Below are 21,475 nucleotides of genomic sequence, written 5' to 3'. Positions count from 1 at the left end.
TTCAACATGACACAGGAAACAACAGGATGTGTGTGTTTGATTTGTGTTGTCATTCTGTTTATTTTCATGTCATTTTTGTGCTTTTTTGTTGTTGTTTTGTGAGTTTTTAGATTCATTTTAACTGTTTAACTCTCATTTAGAGTGTTTTTGTCATTTTATATTTTTGTATGCCTTTTCAAGTCAGAATGTAAGTTTTCTGGAGTCCTTTTGTGTATTTGGAGTAATTATTTGTTGTTTTGTTTATTTTTCGTTAAATATTTATTTAGTTTTGTTGTCGTCATATGTGTTTTTCAAATTCTTTTGTATATTTGCCTCTTATTTTGCATGTTGTTGGAGTCATTTAAGTGTCATGTTATTGTCCTTATGTATTTATATATGTTTTTTTGTCATTTTGTTTTTTTTCACCCTATTTTTGTATGCTTTTTTGAGTCATTTTGTGTAGTCCTGTTGTCATTTTTGGTTTTTGGACTCATTTTTGTTGTTTTGCTCTCATTTTGTGTATTTTTGCTGTGCTTCTGTGTATTTTCTCAAATTTTCTGTCAATTTGTGATTTTGGAGTAATTTTTGTTGTTTTGTATATTTTCCTTAAATATACTTTAGATGTTGTTTTGTGATCATTTTTTATATTTGTTGTCATTTTGTGTAATTTTGCTGTGCTTATGTGCATTTTCTCTGATTCTGAATGTTATTAGAGTGTTTTTTTGGCTTATACTACAAAGATAGATTTCCTCTTATCGCACTAACTTCCAGCATTCAATCAGTGTGTGCTGGACTACGAAGCTGGCTAACGTCTTACGTGGCTAAATCACCATGGTAACTAAAGGCTGAACGAATAACCTGGTTGGGACCAGGTTTTGTTCTTGATAAGATTGTAACGAGTACAAAAGCCCCGCCTCCTGACCAATCAGTTCTCTTGGAAAACGACCTATCCAATAAAAGGTGATATGTGAAGTTACCATGGTGATTTAGGTCCATAAGACATTAGCCAGCTTCATAGAACAGCACACACTGATTAAATTCCAGAAGTTAGCGCGATAAGAGGAGACGTAGCTTCGTAGTATAGGCCCGTTATGTCATAGTTTGTTTATTGTTACTTTTGGAGTCATTTTGTGTAGGTGGAGTCATTTTTGTTGTTGTTTTGTATATTTTTTTAAAATATTTGTTTACTTTTGTTGTTGTTAGGTGCAATTTTGCATGTTTTTGGAGTCATTTATGTGTCTTGTACGGTTGTAGTTGTCCTTTTGTATATTTTTTGTTGTCCGTTTTGTTGTGCTTATGTGTATTTTCTCTAATTTTGTATGTTTTTGGCGTCATTTATGTGTCTTCTTGTCGTCCTTTTGTGTGTATTCCTCTGTGATTGTGTGTGTGTTTAATGTGTGTGTTGCGTACATGTTACGTACCAGTGTAGAATGGTTGACTCTGACTGGTTTCACTGGTACAGTTGTCGTGTATCGCCGTCACTAACGCTACGTACTGCGTCTCACAGCGGAGCCCCGTCAGACTGCAGCTGGTGGAGGAGGTGTTACACACACGTTGGTGTCCATCAGCAGATGATGCCACCACATGGTAGCTTTCAGCTGCCGCAGAACCATTCCAGGACACCAGGGCCCCGCCCTCAGAGCAGGACACGCCCACCGTTACGTCGCTGGGAGGACAAGGCTCTGTGGAGTGGAAACAGTGATCGGATAAATAAATGTCAGAGCTTTTAATAATTTTCTATATATTTTTTAAGTGATTTTTCTATATTTTTTGTCCCGTACAATTTTTGTGTAAGTGTTTTCTAAGAAATTTTCTATTTTTCTCTTGTCCTATTGTCCAATTTTTTGTAAGTTTGTATATTTTTCTTGTCCTTCTGTGCAATTTTAGTGTAATTTTCTTTCTTTTTTTTGTCCTAATGTCCAATTTTTAGTAAAATTGTTTATTTTTCTTGTCTTTTTTTGTAATTTTCTGTTTTCTAAATAATCTTTCTATATATATAGTGTAATTTGTAGTAAGTTTGGGTATTTTTCTTGTCCTTTGGAGAAATTTTAGGTAATTTTGTGTTTTCTAAGTAATTTTCTATAGTTTTGTTGTCATATTGTTTGTATACTTTTCTCATTTTGTGTGTTGTCACATTTGTATTGTGTGTTACTGGATTCATTATATCCATTTATTTGGTCGTTTTGAGATGTCATTTTGTATATTTCTCATCTCTTCATACATATTTGTAATTGTTTTGTACGTTATGTTGTGCGTCCCAGGTAAAACAAACACCACGTACCCATGGTGACTCTTTGAGGCGGACTCCTCATGCCGCTGCACACGTCTGATGAAGCAGAAACGATGACGGTGTAGCGAAGGCCACACTGAGCGCCCAGCAGATAGCAGCTGGAGGCGGAGCCATTACAGGAGAGGTAGGTGTGGTCACTGCCTTCAGCCGTGGCCGTGTAGAGCGCACTCCCCTCAGACGCCTCCATCTGATCCCACAGGACCAGGATGGAGGAGTTACGGCACTGAGGGATGACGCTGATGGAGCCGAGGGAGCACGGAGCTGCACACAAGGAAAGAATAAAGTTATAGTTTTAATAAAACAGAATCTTCCTCTTTGTGTGGAATATTGGGAAAAAAGAAAAGAATCTGTTCAATAATCTGAAATCTTTAACTGACTGAGTAAAATGATGGTAAACATTCTGGAATCTTTTTGTATGTTTTTGTTAACATATTGTTCATTTGTGTGTCATTTTGTTTATTTTGTAAATGTTTTTGTGTATTTTTGGAACTTTTTTGTGCGTTTTTGTTCTCACTCTGTGTACTTTGGTTGACATTTAGTGTGTTTTTGTGTATTTTTGGAATCTTTTTGCTCATTCTTGTGTAATTTTGTACATTTTTGGAACCCTCTCTGTGTTTTTGTTGACATTTTGTTCATTTTTGTGCAATTTTGTTGAAATTTGGTAAACTTTTGGGCATTCATTTTTGTGTCATGTGTATTTTTGGAACCTTTTGTGCATTTTGTTGACATTTTGTGTCATTTCTTGTATTTTTGGAATCTTTTTGAATGTTTCTGGTCTCACATCGTGTATTTCTATTGACATTTTGTTCATTTTTGCTGCCATTTTGTGTATTTTGGAACCCTTTTTTGCATTTCTGTTGACATTTTCTACATTTTGTGTCATTACTTGTCTTTTTGGAAACATTTTGTGTATTTCTGGTGCTACGTTGTGTATTTATGTTTACATTTTGTGTATTTTTGGAACCTTTCTGGTCTCACATCATGTATTTCTTTTGACATATTGTTAATTTTTGTGTCATTTTGTGTATTTTTGGAACCCATTTGTTCGTTTTTGTGACTGTTCTTGTTCTCATACATTGACTTTGTCCTTGAGGCGTGGAACCCTTACCTGTGTGCAGGTGGATAATTGTAATTGTAATTGTAATTGACTCTACAGTGACTTTGAGGAGTGTAACCCTTACCTGTGTGCAGGTGGATAATTGTAATTGTAATTGTAATTGACTCTACAGTGACTTTGAGGAGTGTAACCCTTACCTGTGTGCAGTTGGATGGCGTTGCTGGGCGTGCTCTCACACTGGCTGTTGGAGGCGGTGACGGTGAAGGCGTAGAGCACGCCACAGTCCAGCTGCTCCACCTCACACGTGCTGTTGGAGGCGGTGTTACAGCTGGAGGCTCCGCCCCCTTCTCCTGTCGCTAACACGCTGTAGTTATTCTGCGCGTCGCCCGCTGCGTCCCAGGATATCCACGCAGAATTGGTCACACAGTCCAGGACGCCTCGCACTCCACGCGGTGTGCATGGCACTGACACAAAAATACACACAAATACACAAAATGATTTTAAAAACACATCACATGAACACAAAACAACACAAAATGACTAGGAAAAAAAAAAAGACTAAAAAACACACAAAATGAGAGAAAAATACACAGAATATTTCCTAAACTACAACAAAAATCGACAAAATTAATCTAAAAACAAAAGAAATGCACACAAAACCACTCATAATGACAAGATAATACACAAAATGACTCCAGACATGTAAAATGACTCCAAAAACTCACTATCAAGAGAAATACACAAAATGACTAAAACACAAAAAAAATGAGAGAAAAATAGAACAAATGATTCCAAAACTACAACTAAAATAAACTAATTGAATTTAACACCAAATAAAATGTCACAAAATGAAACCAAAACCACAACAGAAATACACACAATAACTCAAAAACAAACAGAAATACACAAAATAACTCAAAAAACAAATCAAATGTACAGAAAATGACACAAAATGAGAGAAAAAAATACACCAAATGTTTGCAAAACAAAAATGTAAAATTAAACCATGTGAGACTTTCTAATGGACGAGAGGGGGCGGGGCGTACCTGATTGGACGCTGCTGCTGGGCGTGGCCGTGCTGTTGCAGTGACCCCTAACGGAGGTCACACTTGCACTCAAGACGTTTCCACATGCCACGTTAGTGAAGTCACATGCTCGCTCTGAGGTGTTACATGATTGGCTGATTCCTGCGTCATGTGACGATAAAAACACGATGAAACGCTCCGTGTCTCCCACTGAGTCCCAGGAAACGCTGATGTCAGCAGACGTACAGTTCACCTCAGCGCTGACGTTCAAGGGGGGGCAGGGCCCTGAAACACATCATCATCACGGTGTCATTTTCTTAATTTTTCTTGTCCTATTTTCCCATTTTTAGTATGTTTGTGTATTTTTCTCATCCTTTAGTGCAATTATTTAATCTTTTTCTTGTCCTATTGTCCAGTTTATTGTAATTTTGTCTATTTGTTTTGTCCTTCTGTGCATTTTTTTGTAATTTTCTGTTTTCTAATCCATCATCATCATCATGGTCTCCTACCTGAATCAAACTGGACGTCCTCACTGGGTGAACTGGAGCAGGAGGCGTTGTCCACCGCCACCACCTGGACGGTGTAAGTGGCTCCACACATCAGGCTCCCAAGGTCACAGCTGAGGTCGGAGGTCTGGCAACTGTCGTTGTTGCCATGGCTACAGCGGGCCGTCACACGGTAGGCTGGGGCTCCTTGACTGGATGACCACGACACGGTGGCCTTGTTGGTGGCACAGTCGGTTACCACGGCAACGTCTATGGGAACGCACGGAGCTGCAGGAAGAAGAAGAATGTCAATGTTTTAATGTGATGTTATCCTGATTATTTCCATGGACAGAAGCTGCTGTGTGCAGCCATTTTTCATCTACTTTATATATCTATGGTTGAACAGTTTCACTAAGAAATTCAAACAATAGGATATTTCAGTTCTAATAGGGTATGAATGTTATGTTATGTTATATATTTATTTGCTGTATGTACGGATGGGCGACTTTTATCACAGCAGGGGCCACAATATCAGAATATAATTTAAATAAAATAATTTCATTATTAATTATTTATTTCTAGATGTATAATTACAGAAAAAGGACCAATCCAAAGATAAATAGAGGGAACAATAAAGGGTTTAGTAAGTTTTTGATGTTATTTTGCATATTTTGCCTTTAATTTTGTGCATTTTTGTTGCTGCTTTGTGTGTATTCTCTTTTTTATTTTTTGTTTTGTGTATGTTCATTTATTTTACTTTCTGTATTCCTATATAGTTGTAGTTCTACTGTCAAATTATGTTTCTTTATTTTTCTTGTCCTTTAGTGCAATTTTCTTTGCAAATTTTCTATGCTTTTTAAGTTATGTTCTAATTTTTTTTTGTCCAATTGTCCAATTTTTTGTTGTTGTTTTTTTCTATTTTTCTTGTCCTTCTGCACAGTTTTTTCTATTTTTCTAGGTTTTTAAGTAATTTTCTATATTTTTCTTGTCCTTTAGTGCAATTTTTTTTTTTTTTTAGTAATTTTCTATGTTTTCTAAATCATTTTCTATATTTTTGTTGTCATTTCACATTTTTTTTCTCATTTTGTGAGTTTTCATATTTGTATTGTATGTCACTAGAGTCATTGTGTCCATTTATTTGGTTGTGTTGAGTTGCAATTTTGTATATTTCTTAAATTTCTTGTCATTCAGTGTATTTCTGTTGTTTTGTATGAGTAACTTTGAGTCACGTCTGTTCTTGTTTTGTTTATTTTCCCATTGTTTTGTGTATATTTGTAGCAGTCTTACTCTTTGGAGGAAATCAATCAATTTCAATTTTTTTCCAGTAATTTTGTGTGTTTGTGGAGTCATTATGTGCGTTTACCAGTTGCTCGTGTCGGTCTCAGTGGATTCTGTGTTAGATTCTAACCTGTGTGCAGGATGCTCGTCTGGTTGGATGTCACGTTACACTGCTGGTTGGATGCCGTCAACGACACGGAGAAGTTTTGGCCACACGTCAGGTCGGGAACGCTACATGTACCGTTGTCTGACATGCACATCTCTGACCATCCCGTCTCCGTCTCCATGGTGACAGTGTAGTAGTCTGAGCCATTGCTAGGCTCCCATGTTACCATGGCGATGCCAGAGACACAGTCCTGTGATGTGGAGATTCCAACGGGAGAGCACGGCCCTGGGGACAGACATCAGAGGTTAACCACAGGGGAACGATGCTGTAAGGGTTACATGAGGCATGGGTCACAGGCGGCTAATTTTATACGGCCCCCAAAACAAATACACAACATGGCTCTAAAATCACAACAAAAATACAAATAATGACAAAAAAACACACAAAATGAGTCCAAAAACACATCAAATTAACACAAAATGACAAGAAAAATACAAAGAATTACCTCAGACATGGAAAGTGACTCTAAAAACTCACAAAATGATTAAAAAAATACACAAAATGACTATGAAACACACAATTAAAGAACTACAACCACATAACAAAAATAGACAACAAAACAATAAACCACACAAAATGACATCAAGAAAATGACTCAAAAAACACAGAAATATAACACAAAATTGCTCCTAAAACAAAAAATTATATCTCAAGAAAAAAAACACAAAATGGCTAAAAAAAAAAAATACAAAAAAAAAGAACGAATCTACCTAAAAATAAAATGAAAACAAAACCCACACAAAATTACAAGATAGTACACAAAATGACTCCAAGACCACGACAATCACTCCAAAAACACATGAACTGAACACATAATGAAAATAAAAATACAAAAAAATACTAGAGACATATAAAATGATTCAAATGACAAAAAATACACACAAAAATTAATCTAAAAACAAATACAATCAAAATCAAAACCACACAAAATAGATAATACACAAAATTATTCCAAGACCACAACAAAAATACACAGAATGACTCAAAAAAACACAAAACACTCCATCAAATGAACATAAAACCACACAAAATGAGAAATACAAAGAATTAACTCTAGACATGGAAAATAACTCCAAAAGCTCATAAAGTGACTAGAAACATAAACAAAATGAGAGATAAATGCACAAAAACACACACAAAAAATGCCCCTAATGTGTATCCTAAACATGGACTGGGAGCCACATGTGGCCCTCAGTCTAATTTTGTGTGGCCCCCAAAGGTGAATGCACAAAATCAGTCCATAATCATTCATAATGACAACAAAAATGCACAAAAAGACTGAAAAGTGGTGGGTTGAACGTACACGTGTGGACCAACGTGGACGTCCTCTGGTCACTGGAACAGTGCTGGGAGTCGGCCGTGACCCACATGTTGTAGATCTGTCCACAGGTGAGATTAGTGAAGGTGACAGAGGTGTTAGGACTGGTTGTACTGATGAACATGTCTCCACTCTCTGCTGACACCGTGAACACGTTCATCCCTCCAGAGACGTTCCAGCTCACAGAAACAGACTCAGACTCACAGTCCACAGAGGCTGAGACAGACTGAGGAGCACATGGAGCTGGAAACACATTTACAACATTGTTACACTTCTGTGGGTCTACACACAACACTGAAAACACATGAAATATTACTAATTAAATAAATAATTCTTTTAAAAGAAAGAACGAAAGACAAAAAAGAAAGAAAGAAGAACAAAGGAAAGAAAAAAAAATTAACAAAACAAACAAGAAAGAAAAAAAAATGGAAGGAAAAATGAATGAAATAAGAAAGAAAGAACAGAAAAAAATGAATGACAAAGAAATAAAAATGAAAGAAAAAAGAACCAAAGGAAAAAAAGAAAAAAAAAGGAAGAAAAAAACAAAAGGAAGAAAGAAAGAAAAAAGAACAAAAGAAAAGAAAAAAAACGAAGAAAAAAACGAATGAAAAAAAGGAAAGAAAAAACTGAAAAAAAAAATGAAAGAAAAAAAAGAGAACCCTATCCACGTGTGAACGGGTTAGGAACCATGAACCTACAGACGTGTGAACGGGTTAGGGACCATGAACCTACCCACGTGTGAACGGGTTAGGAACCATGAACCTACCCACGTGTGAACGGGTTAGGAACCATGAACCTACCCACGTGTGAACGGGTTAGGGACCATGAACCTACAGACGTGTGAACGGGTTAGGGACCATGAACCTACAGACGTGTGAACGGGTTAGGGACCATGAACGGGTTAGGAACCATTAACCTACCCATGTGAATGAGGGAGGTGTTACTGGGCCGACTGGTACAGTTCTGGTTCTTGGCTCTCACTCGGACCAGGTACTCCTCCCCACAGTGGAGGTCGCTCCATGAACACCAGGTGAGGTTAGTCTCACACTGGTGGGCGTGGCCACTCAGGCTGGTTGCTATGGCTACGTATGACTCCGCCCCATCGCTGGGCCCCCATCTGACGGATCCAGTATCAGCCTCACACTGTACGAGGGTCTCGACCCCCATGGGCTCACAAGGAGCTGTGGAGGAAGAGGAAACCATCATGCTGAGTCAGCGTGGGAACGCATTGTGCGGTCATAGGTCGTACCTGTTCTCAGCAGCACGGGGGCGCTGGGGGGGCTGTGACAGAGGCGGGCCACACCCTGCACGGTCAGCCTGTAGTCCTGTCCGCAGGGCAGAGTAACGTTCAGCTCAGTCCGTGTTGTGTTCAGGGTCAGTAGGAATCCTAGGCTCCCTGAGGCGTTGACCACGTAACTCTCCACTGAGATCAAAGGCTGCCACGAAAGCAACAAGTCATCACGCTGACAGGAAGTCTGAGCGGACACGATGATTGGCTGACACGGGCCTGAGCGGGAAAACAACAAGAGAAGAAAACAAGAAATAATGGAGTAATAATATCAGATTACAATAAATATGATCAGATTACGATAAAGTACATCAGATTACAATAAATTATATCAGATTATGATAAATAGCCATAAATAACATAAGATTGTGACAAATAATATCAGTTCATAATAAATAACAATAATAACAGATTACAATAAACATTATCAGATTACGCTGAATAGCAATAAATAATATAAAATTACAATAAATATAAATAACATCAGATTACGATAAACATTATCAGATTACAGGGGTAATTAGAGAATTAAAGTAGTGCAGCTGTGTGGTTGGTCACATGGTTACCCGTGTGGATGAACACAGTGTCAGAGGGCGTGCTGAGGCATCCTCCAGCCTCAGCGCTAACAGTGAAGTTATAAATCTGTCCACAGTCCAGCTCAGTGAAGTCACAGCTGGAGGTCGTGGAGTTACACGTCATGGCTCCTCCTCCTGAAGCTTTGATGACCCTCCCCCTGTACACCTCGACCTCAGAGCTCTGTGTCCAGGACAGGACGGCGTCCTGAGAGCCACACTGTAGGTCTACGGACACACCCTGAGGAGCACACGGACCTGAGGAACCACAAATGGAACAGTATAACATCAGCTCTGGGACGGGGCTCATAGACACATGGGGGCGGGGACACTCACGCGTGGTCAGGTTGAGGCGTGTGGGCGCCGTGAGCGAGCACTGCTCATTGCTCACAGACAGGCTGAGCTCGTAGCTCCGCCCACAGCTCAGAGAGGTCAGATTACAGTTGCTCTGCTGTGACGTGGACACGCACTGAAGAGCTCCGCCCACTTCTGATGTCGCCGACACGTTCACCGCAGCAGCAGAAGAAGAAAAAGAAGTCCAGGAGACCACAGCGTCTTGATCAGAGTCACAGTTCACATTCACCGCCATGTTGCTGGGTAGACAAGGAGCTATGGGAACACAGCAGCCAATAGGAACGCACTTCATTAGAATAGAAAGAAAGATCAACGCAAACACTGATATATGCAACACAAACAATTACACACACAAAAATACAACAATAACACAAAATGGGTAAATAATATAAATAAAAAACACACACAAAATGGCTCCAAAACCAAAACAAATGACAACAAAAATACACAAAATTTAAAAAACAAATATTCACAAAAAGAAAGAAAAATACACAAAACCACAAAAAAGTATACAAAATAATGACACACAAATGACAATGACAAAAATAAACAAAATGACAATAAAATGCACGAAATATTAACAAAAAATAACAAAATGTTTCCAAAAACCAAACAAAATGACAGAAAAATACACAAAAGCACTCAAAATATACAAAACATTGATAAAATGATATTGCAAAAATGCAAAAAGGAAAATGCACCAAATATGAACAAAAACTACACAAAAAGCTTACAAAAATACAAAAAACAATAAGAAAATTACAAAACATTATTCCAAAAATACACCAAACCATGAAAAAATGTACACAATAACACGACAAAACGACAGTAAAATACACAAAAACGTATCCAGAAACAAAATGACAGAAAATCAGACAAAAATATTACAAAAGTACACAAAAATATAAGAAAACTAAAAAACATTACTTTAAAAATCCACAGAACCACAAAAAAATACACAAGAGGACAGAAAAATACACAAAATGTCAACAACAGAACAAAAAGTAACAACAAAAACACACACAAACATAAAAAATATGCACTAAATGAAAGACAAATACACACAAATACTGAAAAAATATGCAAAACTATGACAAAAATAAAAAAACATTCAAAAGATACACTGAACCACAAACTAAATCTATGAAATGACAACAAAATGATAACATAACACATCAAATATGAACAAATATAGACAAAGCAATGTGTTTCTAATAAAGGTTTACCTGTGGTTAGCGATAGCGTGACGCTGTGTGAGCTGTTGTGTATTTCACCCAGAGCTTTGACCCACACACTGTACACAGAGCCACACAACAGCTCTGATGTCACACACCAAGTGTCACTGCTTTCAAACGATGTGTTGTGGCCATTTTGGTCATCAAAGTATGTGATGTATCCCACGGCGAGAAGACTCTGTTCCCACGACACGTTGGAGCTGAGCTGCTCACACGCTACGCTAGCCTGGACATTAGCGGGAGGACAAGGCTCTGAGGGAGCAAGAAAATACACACTGAGCAACAAAATGTTACACACAACCACACACTGAGTGACAAAGTGTAATGCAAAACACACTAAACACAACCAAACTGACACAAAACAACAACAAAAACACGACAAATTAACAAAACAAAAACCACAAAGAAACAAAACACCTAAAACAACAACCACAAAGACACAAAACACCTAAAACAACAACCACAAAGAAACAAAACACCTAAAACAACAACCACAAAAAAACAAAACACCTAAAACAAAAACCACAAAGAAACAAAACACCTAAAACAACAACCACAAAGAAACAAAACACCTAAAACAACAACCACAAAGACACAAAACACCTAAAATAACAACCACACAGACACAAAACACCTAAAACAACAACCACAAAGGCACAAAACACCTAAAACAACAACCGCAAAGACACAAAACACCTAAAACAACAGCCACAAAGAAACAAAACACCTAAAACAACAACAACAAAGACACAAAACACCTAAAACAACAGCCACAAAGACACAAAACACCTAAAACAACAACAACAAAGACACAAAACACCTAAAACAAAAACCACAAAGACACAAAACACCAAAAATAACAACCACAAAGACACAAAACACCTAAAACAACAGCCACAAAGACACAAAACACCTAAAATAACAACCACAAAGACACAAAACACCTTAAACAACAACCACAAAGAAACAAAACACCTAAAACAACAACCACAAAGACACAAAACACCTAAAACAAAAACCACAAAGACACAAAACACCTAAAACAAAAACCACAAAGACACAAAACACCTAAAACAAAAACCACAAAGACACAAAACACCTAAAACAACAACCACAAAGAAACAAAACACCTAAAACAACAGCCACAAAGACACAAAACACCTAAAATAACAACCACAAAGACACAAAACACCTAAAACAACAACCACAAAGACACAAAACACCTAAAACAACAACCGCAAAGGCACAAAACACCTAAAACAACAACCACAAAGACACAAAACACCTAAAACAACAGCCACAAAGACACAAAACACCTAAAACAACAACCACAAAGAAACAAAACACCTAAAACAACAGCCACAAAGACACAAAACACCTAAAACAACAACCACAAAGACACAAAACACCTAAAACAACAGCCACAAAGACACAAAACACTGAAAACAAAAGCCACAAAGACACAAAACACCTAAAACAACAACCACAAAGAAACAAAACACCTAAAACAACAACCACACAGACACAAAACACCTAAAACAACAGCCACAAAGACACAAAACACCTAAAACAACAACCACAAAGAAACAAAACACCTAAAACAACAGCCACAAAGAAACAAAACACCTAAAACAACAACCACACAGACACAAAACACCTAAAACAACAACCACAAAGAAACAAAACACAAAATAACTGTCTTTTTCCTCAATGGGTAATTTCACCTGTGTTCAGGCTGTAAGGCTGGGAGGTGTGGCTACTGTTGCATGCTTGGTTTCCTGTCGCCACGGTAACGTTGTAGGTCTGACCGCACATCAGGCCAATCAGAGAGCAGCGGCCATCAGACGCGTTGCAGCTGCTGGTCAAACCGCGGTCCGTCACCGCCTGCACAGAGTATGATGCCGCACCGTCGGCCACGGCCCACGTTACCTGAGCCACGCCCACCTCGTACTGGACTGACAGAGAATCAGGGGCGCAGGGCTCTGCAGGAGAGCAAGGTTAATGTGATCAAAACTATGCACACACAGCATGCAACTCACACATTACACAACCATAAGAACAAATGAAATGGGAAAGAAAAATACACAAAAGAGACAGAAAAATACAGAAATTCACAGAAAAAAAAAACAAAAATGCACAAAATACCTCCCAGAAGACACAAACTGAGAGAAAAAAGGCACAAAATGACAGAAAAAACATACAAAACAACAATAAAAATGAAATGGAAGAAAAAACGCCAAATTACTCCAAAAACACACAAAGACAAAAAAATACAGAAATCGACAGAAAAAAGACACAAATAACAGCAAAAAACACAAAACCCATCTAAAAGAACAATAAACACAAAACAAATGGGGGAAAAATACATCAGATTACTCCAAAACACACAAAAACACAGAAATATACAAAAAAGCTATAAATAGCACAAGATGATTATAAATAAACAAAGGGGAGCAAAATACACAGAAAATTACATAAATTGACAGAAAAAAGACAAAAAAACAGCAAAAATACACAAAATGACACTAAAAACACACAAAACAACAATAAAAACACAAAAAGGGAAGAAAATTAGATCACATTACTCCAAAAAAACACAAAAAAATACAACTTCACAAAATGACTCAAAAACCCTAATAAAAACAAAAGAAAATGAGAGAAAGTAAAGCAGAGGAATCCAGAAACATACAAAACCCCAATAAATACAAATGAAAAGGTAGAAAAATACACTAAATTACTACGTAAACACATAAACAGGAAATTACACAAGTTGACAGGAAAAGAGGACAAAAATCAGCAAAAACAAAAAACCAACAGAAAATGACAGAAAATACACTTAAATCAGCAAAAATACACAAAATGACTGAAACAACCCCCCCATCCCACACACACACACACACACGCACACACACACACACACACACACACACACACACACACACACACACACACACACACACACACACACACACACACACACACACACACACACACACACACATACACACACACACACACACACACACACACACACACACACACACACACACACACACACACACACACACACACAGACACAACAATGAAAACAACCTGTGTAGAGGACTCCCTCCATCAGAGCTGAACTGTTGCACGTATCTCCCACGGCCGTCACAGTGACGTTGTAGTCCCGCCCACAGCGCAGGGCGCTCAGCTCACAGTGGGTGTGGTTACTGCTGCAGCTGACCATATGACCTGAGGACGCGGTGAGCACGGTGACGTAGGACCACGCCCCCAGGCTGGGCTCCCATTGGACAACGACTCTGCTCCCCTCACAGTCCATGATGGATGAGATGTTGATGGGTTCACAGGGAGCTACACACAAGTACACAACTGATGTGTCAGCTACAGAACAACACAACTGATGAGTCAGCTAAACAATGTTACACAACGTTTGGAAATTTTATTACCACAAAGCATGATTTTTATAGTAGAATCTGATGACAAATATGGTGACATTTGATCAAAAAAAAGTTTGCAATTGCTGCATTGCATTGTGGGTTGTGGAGTTTTGTAGACAGATGGACAAACAGTGTTTTTACTTCATTCTGACATAATCACAATCAGTCATATAATCACAGTAAGAATGTCTATGCATCCGTCTACAGGACTCCACATCCCACAATGCAATGCACCAAACTTTACCAATAATGTCAATAAGAGAGTGTTTACAGCGGAGATCAAGTTTTCAGCATCAATTTCAACCTTTAACATGATTTTTTTTTAGCTTTGATCATTGATGTATTGATTGATGATGGCCACACTTTGTCTTTATTTGATAAAAATAATTATCATATATATAATATATATAATTATCTTTTTCCTCGGTACGTACCTGCTGTGAGAGCTAGCGTTGTGCTATCAGAGCTGTTTTCCCGCTCTCCCATGGCCTTCACCCACACCTGATAGACGATGCCACACGTTAGCGCTGAGCTAACACAGGAAGTGGTTCTACTCTCCAAGGAAATGGGTGCGGCATTCTGGTTCTGAATGTAGGTGACGTAGCCCACAGCAAGCTCGCTGCTCTCCCAGGACACGATGACTGAGCGCTGGTCACATGCCAGCGAGGCCTGAACGTTTGTGGGTGGGCAGGGCTCTGCAGGAGGCACAGGTCAGTGTGGTCAGGTGAACATCAAAGGTCAAAGGTCAGGAAACACTCACCTGTCAGGAGGCGAGCATGTTGTGACGCGACGCTGTCACAGGCCTCGTTGTGGGCCGTCACTGTGACGTTGTAGGCGTGGCCACACTGTAGACCAATCAGGGAGCAGCTGGTGTTACTAGTGGAGTTACATGTGAGCTCCAAACCCTGCTGGCTCTCAGCCAGGACAGAGTAGGAGGAGGCTCCGCCCCCTGGGCTCCACAGAACCAGGGCAGAGCCCTCGGAATATAACACGGACACGTTCACAGGAACACATGGTTCTACAAGAACATTGAGACGTTTGATTGGTTAGAAAGGTTCAGGTACACAAAGTATTTAGTAAACATATATTAGGAAAAGTAATTATTTATCCAACCTGGCAGGAAAAATAAACTTATTTACAACAGAAACATCCTGTTGCAATGAAACAGCGCCCCTTAGTGGTTAAATAGCAACACTGCAATTAATTTGAACAATTTTTTTCTCCAGAGATGGAATATTTATTGGAATTACTTTCCTTTAAATATAAAATATGCCCCATCCTTCTGATTTTGTTCATCAGCCTTTTTAAAACTGGCTAATGTGAGCGATCTTATCCTGTCTATCTTATCTTGTTTTATCTTAACTTATCCCGTCTTATCTTATCTTAACTCATCCTGTCTTATCTTATCCTGTTTTATCTTATCCTGCTTTATCCTAACTTATCCTGTTTTATCTTATCTTATCCTGTCTTATCTTGTCTTATCATACCCTCTCTTATCTTATCTATACTACAAAACTGGATAAGTGAAGCCTGGATTAATCTCCATTATCAGGCTTCATCTAACCAAACATTTTCTGTCAGAAAACAACTGTACTACAAAGTAGGATATGAACATGTTCACTTAAGCGAGTTGATTTCAGACAGAATATGTTCACGCTCCTCTTCCAGATGTGTCAGATGTGTGTGTCACTTGTGTGATTGTGTGTTTGTGCGTACCAGTGGTGAGTGTGATGGAAGCGCTGTCAGGACCAGGACATCCAGTGTCTGACGCCTCCACAACTACAGAGTATTCCTGTCCACAGCGCATGCCACTGAGGCTGCACAGCGCCCCCGTGCTGCTGCAGCTGGTGTTGTGTCCGTTGCTGGATGTTGCCCATGCGCTGTACCTTGTGGTTGCTGCAGCGTTGCTCCATCTGACCACGGCAACGTGACTCGTACAGTCGAGTTCAGCGGAAACATTGGTGGGAGGACACGGAGCTGGGAGAGAAATAGACAAAAAGACTTCAAAAACACACAAAATGACTACTAAAATATACTAAATGACAGAAAAATAACTAAATTACACCAATGACATATAAAACAACAACAAAAAACTCAAATAATGCACAAATTTACAGAAAAATACACAAATGGACAGAAAAGGATATAAAAAGGATAACTAAAATACACAAAAAGGACTCAAAATACACACTAACCTTTTGTTGGTTGCTGTGATAATTGTACTAAAAGTTGCTGTGATGACTGTAGTAAAAGTGGCTGTAATTGAAGTTATTTGTGATCTTTTACCTGTGAGCATCTCCACAGCGTTGCTGACGTTGCTCACACACTCGTGTATCCGTCCAATCACAGTGAAGGTGTAGAGCTGTCCACAGCTGAGCTCAGAGAACGAACATCTGTCCTCCTCAGACTCACAGCTGGAGTTTAACCCTGTAGTAGATCTAGCAGTGACTGTGTAGTTCTGAGTCAGGCTGATGGAGCTGATGGAGCTCCAGGAGACGTCCACAGCTTTAGAGCTGCAGTTCTGCTCCACGGTCACATTCTCAGGCCTACACGGAGCTACAGAGAGAGAGAGATATAGAGTAAGTTTACCGTGCAGGAACAGCCAATCACCACATAGCAACAAAACAACAAACGCTCACAACAACAACCACAAAACACACTAAACAACCGCACACATGAGTCACAAACCAACCGTAATGCTAAACAACAGAGCAACAACCACAAAGAAACAAAACAATAACCATACACATAAGTAATATAGAAACTCAAAATCACAACAACAAAGACTCCACTGAGGGTCTCGACTATGAAGCTAAATAATTATATGCTGGATTTATCTGCGTTAGCAGGCTTCACCTAACCAAACATTCTCCGTCAGACAGAAGCTGTCCTACAAATCTAGATATCAATTCGCGAAGTTAAGCAAGTTGATTCCAACCTTTCTATGTGCACACTCTTATGACAGAGGAGGAGATTACAGCATCAGACCAATCACAATCACAGAAGAGCTGGAGAACAACTTACGTCACAATTGAGGAATAATTCTTTAAAAATTAGAAGGATTAAAATTCATAATTCAGACCAAAAACAACACTGTTGCTGAAGTAAAAGCAGGAAGTAATTAATGCAGGAACTGATGAGTGTTAATACTTAAATTAGTGAGATTATAAACAGAGAATAAACAGACACTCTGACCAGTTTCACTTTCACTTTTACCTAGTCTGTGTCTCTGATGCTGTGTCCATAAGATCAGCCTAAATCATAGTGTGGAATATATTAATATTTTATTTTATCTTACAGGACTGGAGCTCTTTGCATCACCCCAGAATACATGAATGAATTAATGAATTCATTAATTTATCGGTCTGAAAGCGACAGACTCACAGGTTTTATGAGCTGACTAATGTAGGTCAGTCCATCAGATAGAAATCTATATTTCCTATAGGAAGTCATCGGGTAAATGAAAGGATAAATATTCTCTCTCCTGTCAGATTAGATCCACACAGCAACGTGTTCACAGATCCATCTTTTATTGAACAGGTCGTTTTCTTAGAGAACTGATTGGTCAGGAGGTGGGACTTTAGTCAGAACAAAACCTGGGGGGTAATGCACAAAACCAGGATTGAGGATAAAGCCTGGAAAAATCGGCTATTCTGGATAAACTTATCCCCAAGTCGGTTGAAAGCCGGCCAAGTTTATCCAAGTTAAGTAACCATGGTGATTTAGCCTCTAGCGCTAACCTGCTGCAGAGCAGTGAGGTTTTTGGCAGCCATTTTAGTTTTAGTCTTAGTGACGAAAATGTTTATTCGCTTTAGTCACATTTCAGTCATTTCCAAATGTGATAGTTTTAGTCTAGTTTTAGCTGACAAAAACTCAAAAAGATTTTAGTCTAATTTTTTTTTAATAAGTATTAGTTTTTTAACATTAATTTAGGTAAATAACTGTTTGAAAGTGGAATGAATAATTACAGGTTGTACTGAAAATTTAAGGGATCTATTCTTCCATGTGCGTAAGTCCAAAAAGCCGTGCAGCGGCGCTGTTTTTAGCTGCGTGCTATTCTCCCTATGTACTTAAGTCAGTCACTGCGTGCCTTCATCCTAGTTACGCACTGTGGGTGGAGCAGCCCTGAAATGTGGGTGTTCCCATTCAAATCTGGCCTTGTGCATATTCTCCCATCCGCTTAAGTTCTTTTCCGCTTACACGCTTCTGAACCTGGAATAAGTGCAGCGCCCCCATAAGGTAGAACATTATATTGTACTAGAAGTTTGGACTTAGTTATATTTTAAGCCACACAGACTCATAATATTGCAGAAGAGACTCCCAGAAAGAATTTATCCAAACTGATACTGTCACGCTGTCACAGGGTTCAATATGTTGACATTTAACAGTTCTGGACAAGACAAAATGTGTTACATTTAATTACATTTTATCCGTGCCATACACTCTTTTTTCTGCAGAGGTAAGTCGTGAGTCGTGGAGCTGCAGCTGTGCACACCCGAGTTGCGCCTCAGCTGCTGCTGCTCGATACATGAAGCTCTGACAGAGGTCAGACTTCTGTCCACGTTGGTCACAGTGATGTCCAACTATTTTCACACTATGTCCAACGTAAAGCCGCAGTTTGATCCACAACTGAGTAGATAATAAGTGAAACAAGCTGTCATATGCAGAGGTTGGTGAAATGCGGGTGAGACGATGGATAGGAACTGTTCTCACACATATTTTAATGAGGCTCAGCTTCAGTTCGGACTCGCTCACATCTGCTCCATAAGGCATTAAACAATTTATATTTAAACCTGCGTATTATGTAGGAAGCCAATGGTTCTGTTTCACCGCTAACATCGCCGTCTCCTCCGGATTAAAGCAGGACGCTCTGCGGGATTATTTCTCAAACCTCCAGCGCGTCACACTCGATCACGCTTTAGAGGAGGTATTGATGGCAGATGATGATGATGCGCTGATCATTTCTGAATGCAGGGATGTAAGAAGTTAATAAAATCAGGCTTTCCACACAAACAAACGTTAATCTATCATTAGTGTGAGGGGAAAAAAGGAGAGATTTTATCTGTGACTCGAACAGAAGAAAGCGGCCGATCCTCACACTGCAACAATCTCATCAATAATCTGATCAAATCAACTTGTTACAGTGTTACATTGTTTATCAACTAAGGCGTTTCAAATTAAAAGTGCTTTTTATCATTTTCACAGATTTCAATGACATTGGGAAAACTCCATCTTCCGTGATTTCAAGACAGCCCAAAAAAATGACATCATGGCTCAGTCCGCCTTCATTCACAGGCTACGTGGTTTTGGTCTCCTTACGCGTGGTGGGCGTGTCAGGAACCTGGACCAGAGAATACGCGCAAAATAGAAGCGCGTAAAAAAGTGCTTAAGTCCAGACGGGAAAATAGACCCCAGTAAGAATCAAGTAATCATCACCACCATCATCACCATCATCATCATCATCATCACCACCATCATCATCACCATCACCATCACCACCACCCACCTGAGTGCACCATGTAGTCTGAGCCAGCGATGAGCTGACAGTGGATGGAGGAGGAGGTGACCACAACCTGGTAGACCCTCCCACACAGCAGCTGATGAATGGAGCAGTGGGTGGAGGTGGAGTTACAGCTCACTCTGTGTCCATCACCACTGATGGCCCAGGCCGTGTACTGGTCTGAACCAGAACTCTGGCTCTGGTTCCAGTTCACGTTCATCACGTTGGAGTCACACAGTAGCTCTGCAGAGACTTCTGCAGGCAGACATGGAGCTACAGGACACAGGACCACAGCTTTAAAACCCAATAAACATTAGTAGACATTAATCATGGAATGACAAGCAGCGTTCTGTGATCAGGCAGGACTGCAGCCCTCCAGGGCTGCAGTCTGACACTATGGGTTTAAATTATCTCTAAAAAACCAATAATACAATCAACATCTGTTATTTTATACATTATACATTTGTGTGGCTTTCAAAGTACATGCACAAAATAAGTCCAAAAAAGAGAAAAATGACAGAAAAAGACACAAAAAACGGAAAAAATGAACAATCTGACTACAAAAACACTCAAAATGACAGAAAGATATACAATATAAAAACTAAAATTTGGTTGCAGTGTCGAGCCCTGAAAGCTGTAATAAAGGTCACTCTGCCAAGTTTCTCCATTGTAGTGATTGGTCAGATGCTGCAATCTCTTTGAAAAAACAGAAAACAACAACATGCATACAAAATGACAACAAAAATACACAAAAAAGCTAAAGCACACAAAATTGCTCCACAAAAACACAATATGACACAAAAAATGCACAAAAGTACTCGCAAAACATAGACGACAACTACATAAATAAACAAAATGACTTCAAAAACTGACAATAGGACAAACAAAAATACACAAAATGACAAACACACAAAATGCTAAAAAAAACAATTGGAGTCAAAGTGGCTGTCTGTGTGTTGATGAAGGTGAAGGTGATGATGAAGGTCTTCCAACCTGAGGTAAAGCTGATGCTGGTGTGTGCGCTGCTGTTACAGCTTGGCGTGGAAGTAACCAGGGAGGCTGAGTAGGAGCGTCCACAGAGGAGCTTCACAGCACAGGACGTGTGATTGGAGGAGCAGGAGGTCACAAGACCGTGCTCCCCCGTCACCTCCACTAGGTAAACACCTTCTCCACTTGCTTCGCTGCTCTCCACCCAGGAAAAGTTCCCGTTGTTGGTCCCACAGTCCATACGAGCAGTGAAGTTAGAGGGAGGACAGGGAGCTGAAAACAGGAGAAGGTGATGATGATGATGAATAAAGACACAATCTCCTCTACACCAGAGGTTCTCAATGCGAGACACTGGGAGGGAGTTGCCAGATGCCTTCAAGACACTAGGAATGTTTTCTGAACAATTTGAGCCCATTTTTGCTTATTTTTACCCTTTTTCTGCAGCTACACCCAACTTGCCATACTTTAACCTCTTTTCATCACCCTTTCTTGCCATATTTT

The 21,475-nt window shown here is 39.3% G+C and overlaps 1 protein-coding gene across 1 annotated transcript in view; it reads right to left on the bottom strand.

The window, feature by feature from the left end:
* Positions 1 to 21,475, bottom strand: part of LOC114458429 (uncharacterized) — a 45,480-nt gene that overhangs the window by 3,057 nt on the left and 20,948 nt on the right. The window contains exons 22-41 of the mRNA XM_028440796.1: positions 20,981 to 21,247; positions 19,994 to 20,260; positions 16,774 to 17,043; positions 16,204 to 16,464; positions 15,248 to 15,505; positions 14,922 to 15,182; positions 14,141 to 14,401; positions 12,772 to 13,029; positions 11,039 to 11,299; positions 9,795 to 10,067; positions 9,453 to 9,716; positions 8,848 to 9,105; positions 8,519 to 8,779; positions 7,584 to 7,841; positions 6,245 to 6,505; positions 4,861 to 5,124; positions 4,373 to 4,636; positions 3,524 to 3,790; positions 2,261 to 2,530; positions 1,401 to 1,661 (exon numbers count right to left, since the gene is read on the bottom strand). Of these exons, the coding sequence (XP_028296597.1) occupies positions 1,401 to 1,661; positions 2,261 to 2,530; positions 3,524 to 3,790; positions 4,373 to 4,636; positions 4,861 to 5,124; positions 6,245 to 6,505; positions 7,584 to 7,841; positions 8,519 to 8,779; positions 8,848 to 9,105; positions 9,453 to 9,716; positions 9,795 to 10,067; positions 11,039 to 11,299; positions 12,772 to 13,029; positions 14,141 to 14,401; positions 14,922 to 15,182; positions 15,248 to 15,505; positions 16,204 to 16,464; positions 16,774 to 17,043; positions 19,994 to 20,260; positions 20,981 to 21,247 (5,265 nt within the window). The remainder of the gene's footprint in view (positions 1 to 1,400; positions 1,662 to 2,260; positions 2,531 to 3,523; positions 3,791 to 4,372; positions 4,637 to 4,860; positions 5,125 to 6,244; positions 6,506 to 7,583; positions 7,842 to 8,518; positions 8,780 to 8,847; positions 9,106 to 9,452; positions 9,717 to 9,794; positions 10,068 to 11,038; positions 11,300 to 12,771; positions 13,030 to 14,140; positions 14,402 to 14,921; positions 15,183 to 15,247; positions 15,506 to 16,203; positions 16,465 to 16,773; positions 17,044 to 19,993; positions 20,261 to 20,980; positions 21,248 to 21,475) is intronic.

The sequence above is a fragment of the Gouania willdenowi genome, unplaced genomic scaffold (assembly GCF_900634775.1).
Source record: "Gouania willdenowi unplaced genomic scaffold, fGouWil2.1 scaffold_119_arrow_ctg1, whole genome shotgun sequence".
Lineage (NCBI taxonomy): Eukaryota > Metazoa > Chordata > Actinopteri > Blenniiformes > Gobiesocidae > Gouania > Gouania willdenowi.
Note: the sequence above shows the minus strand (reverse complement) of the source record. Positions and strands in the feature narration are given on the sequence as shown.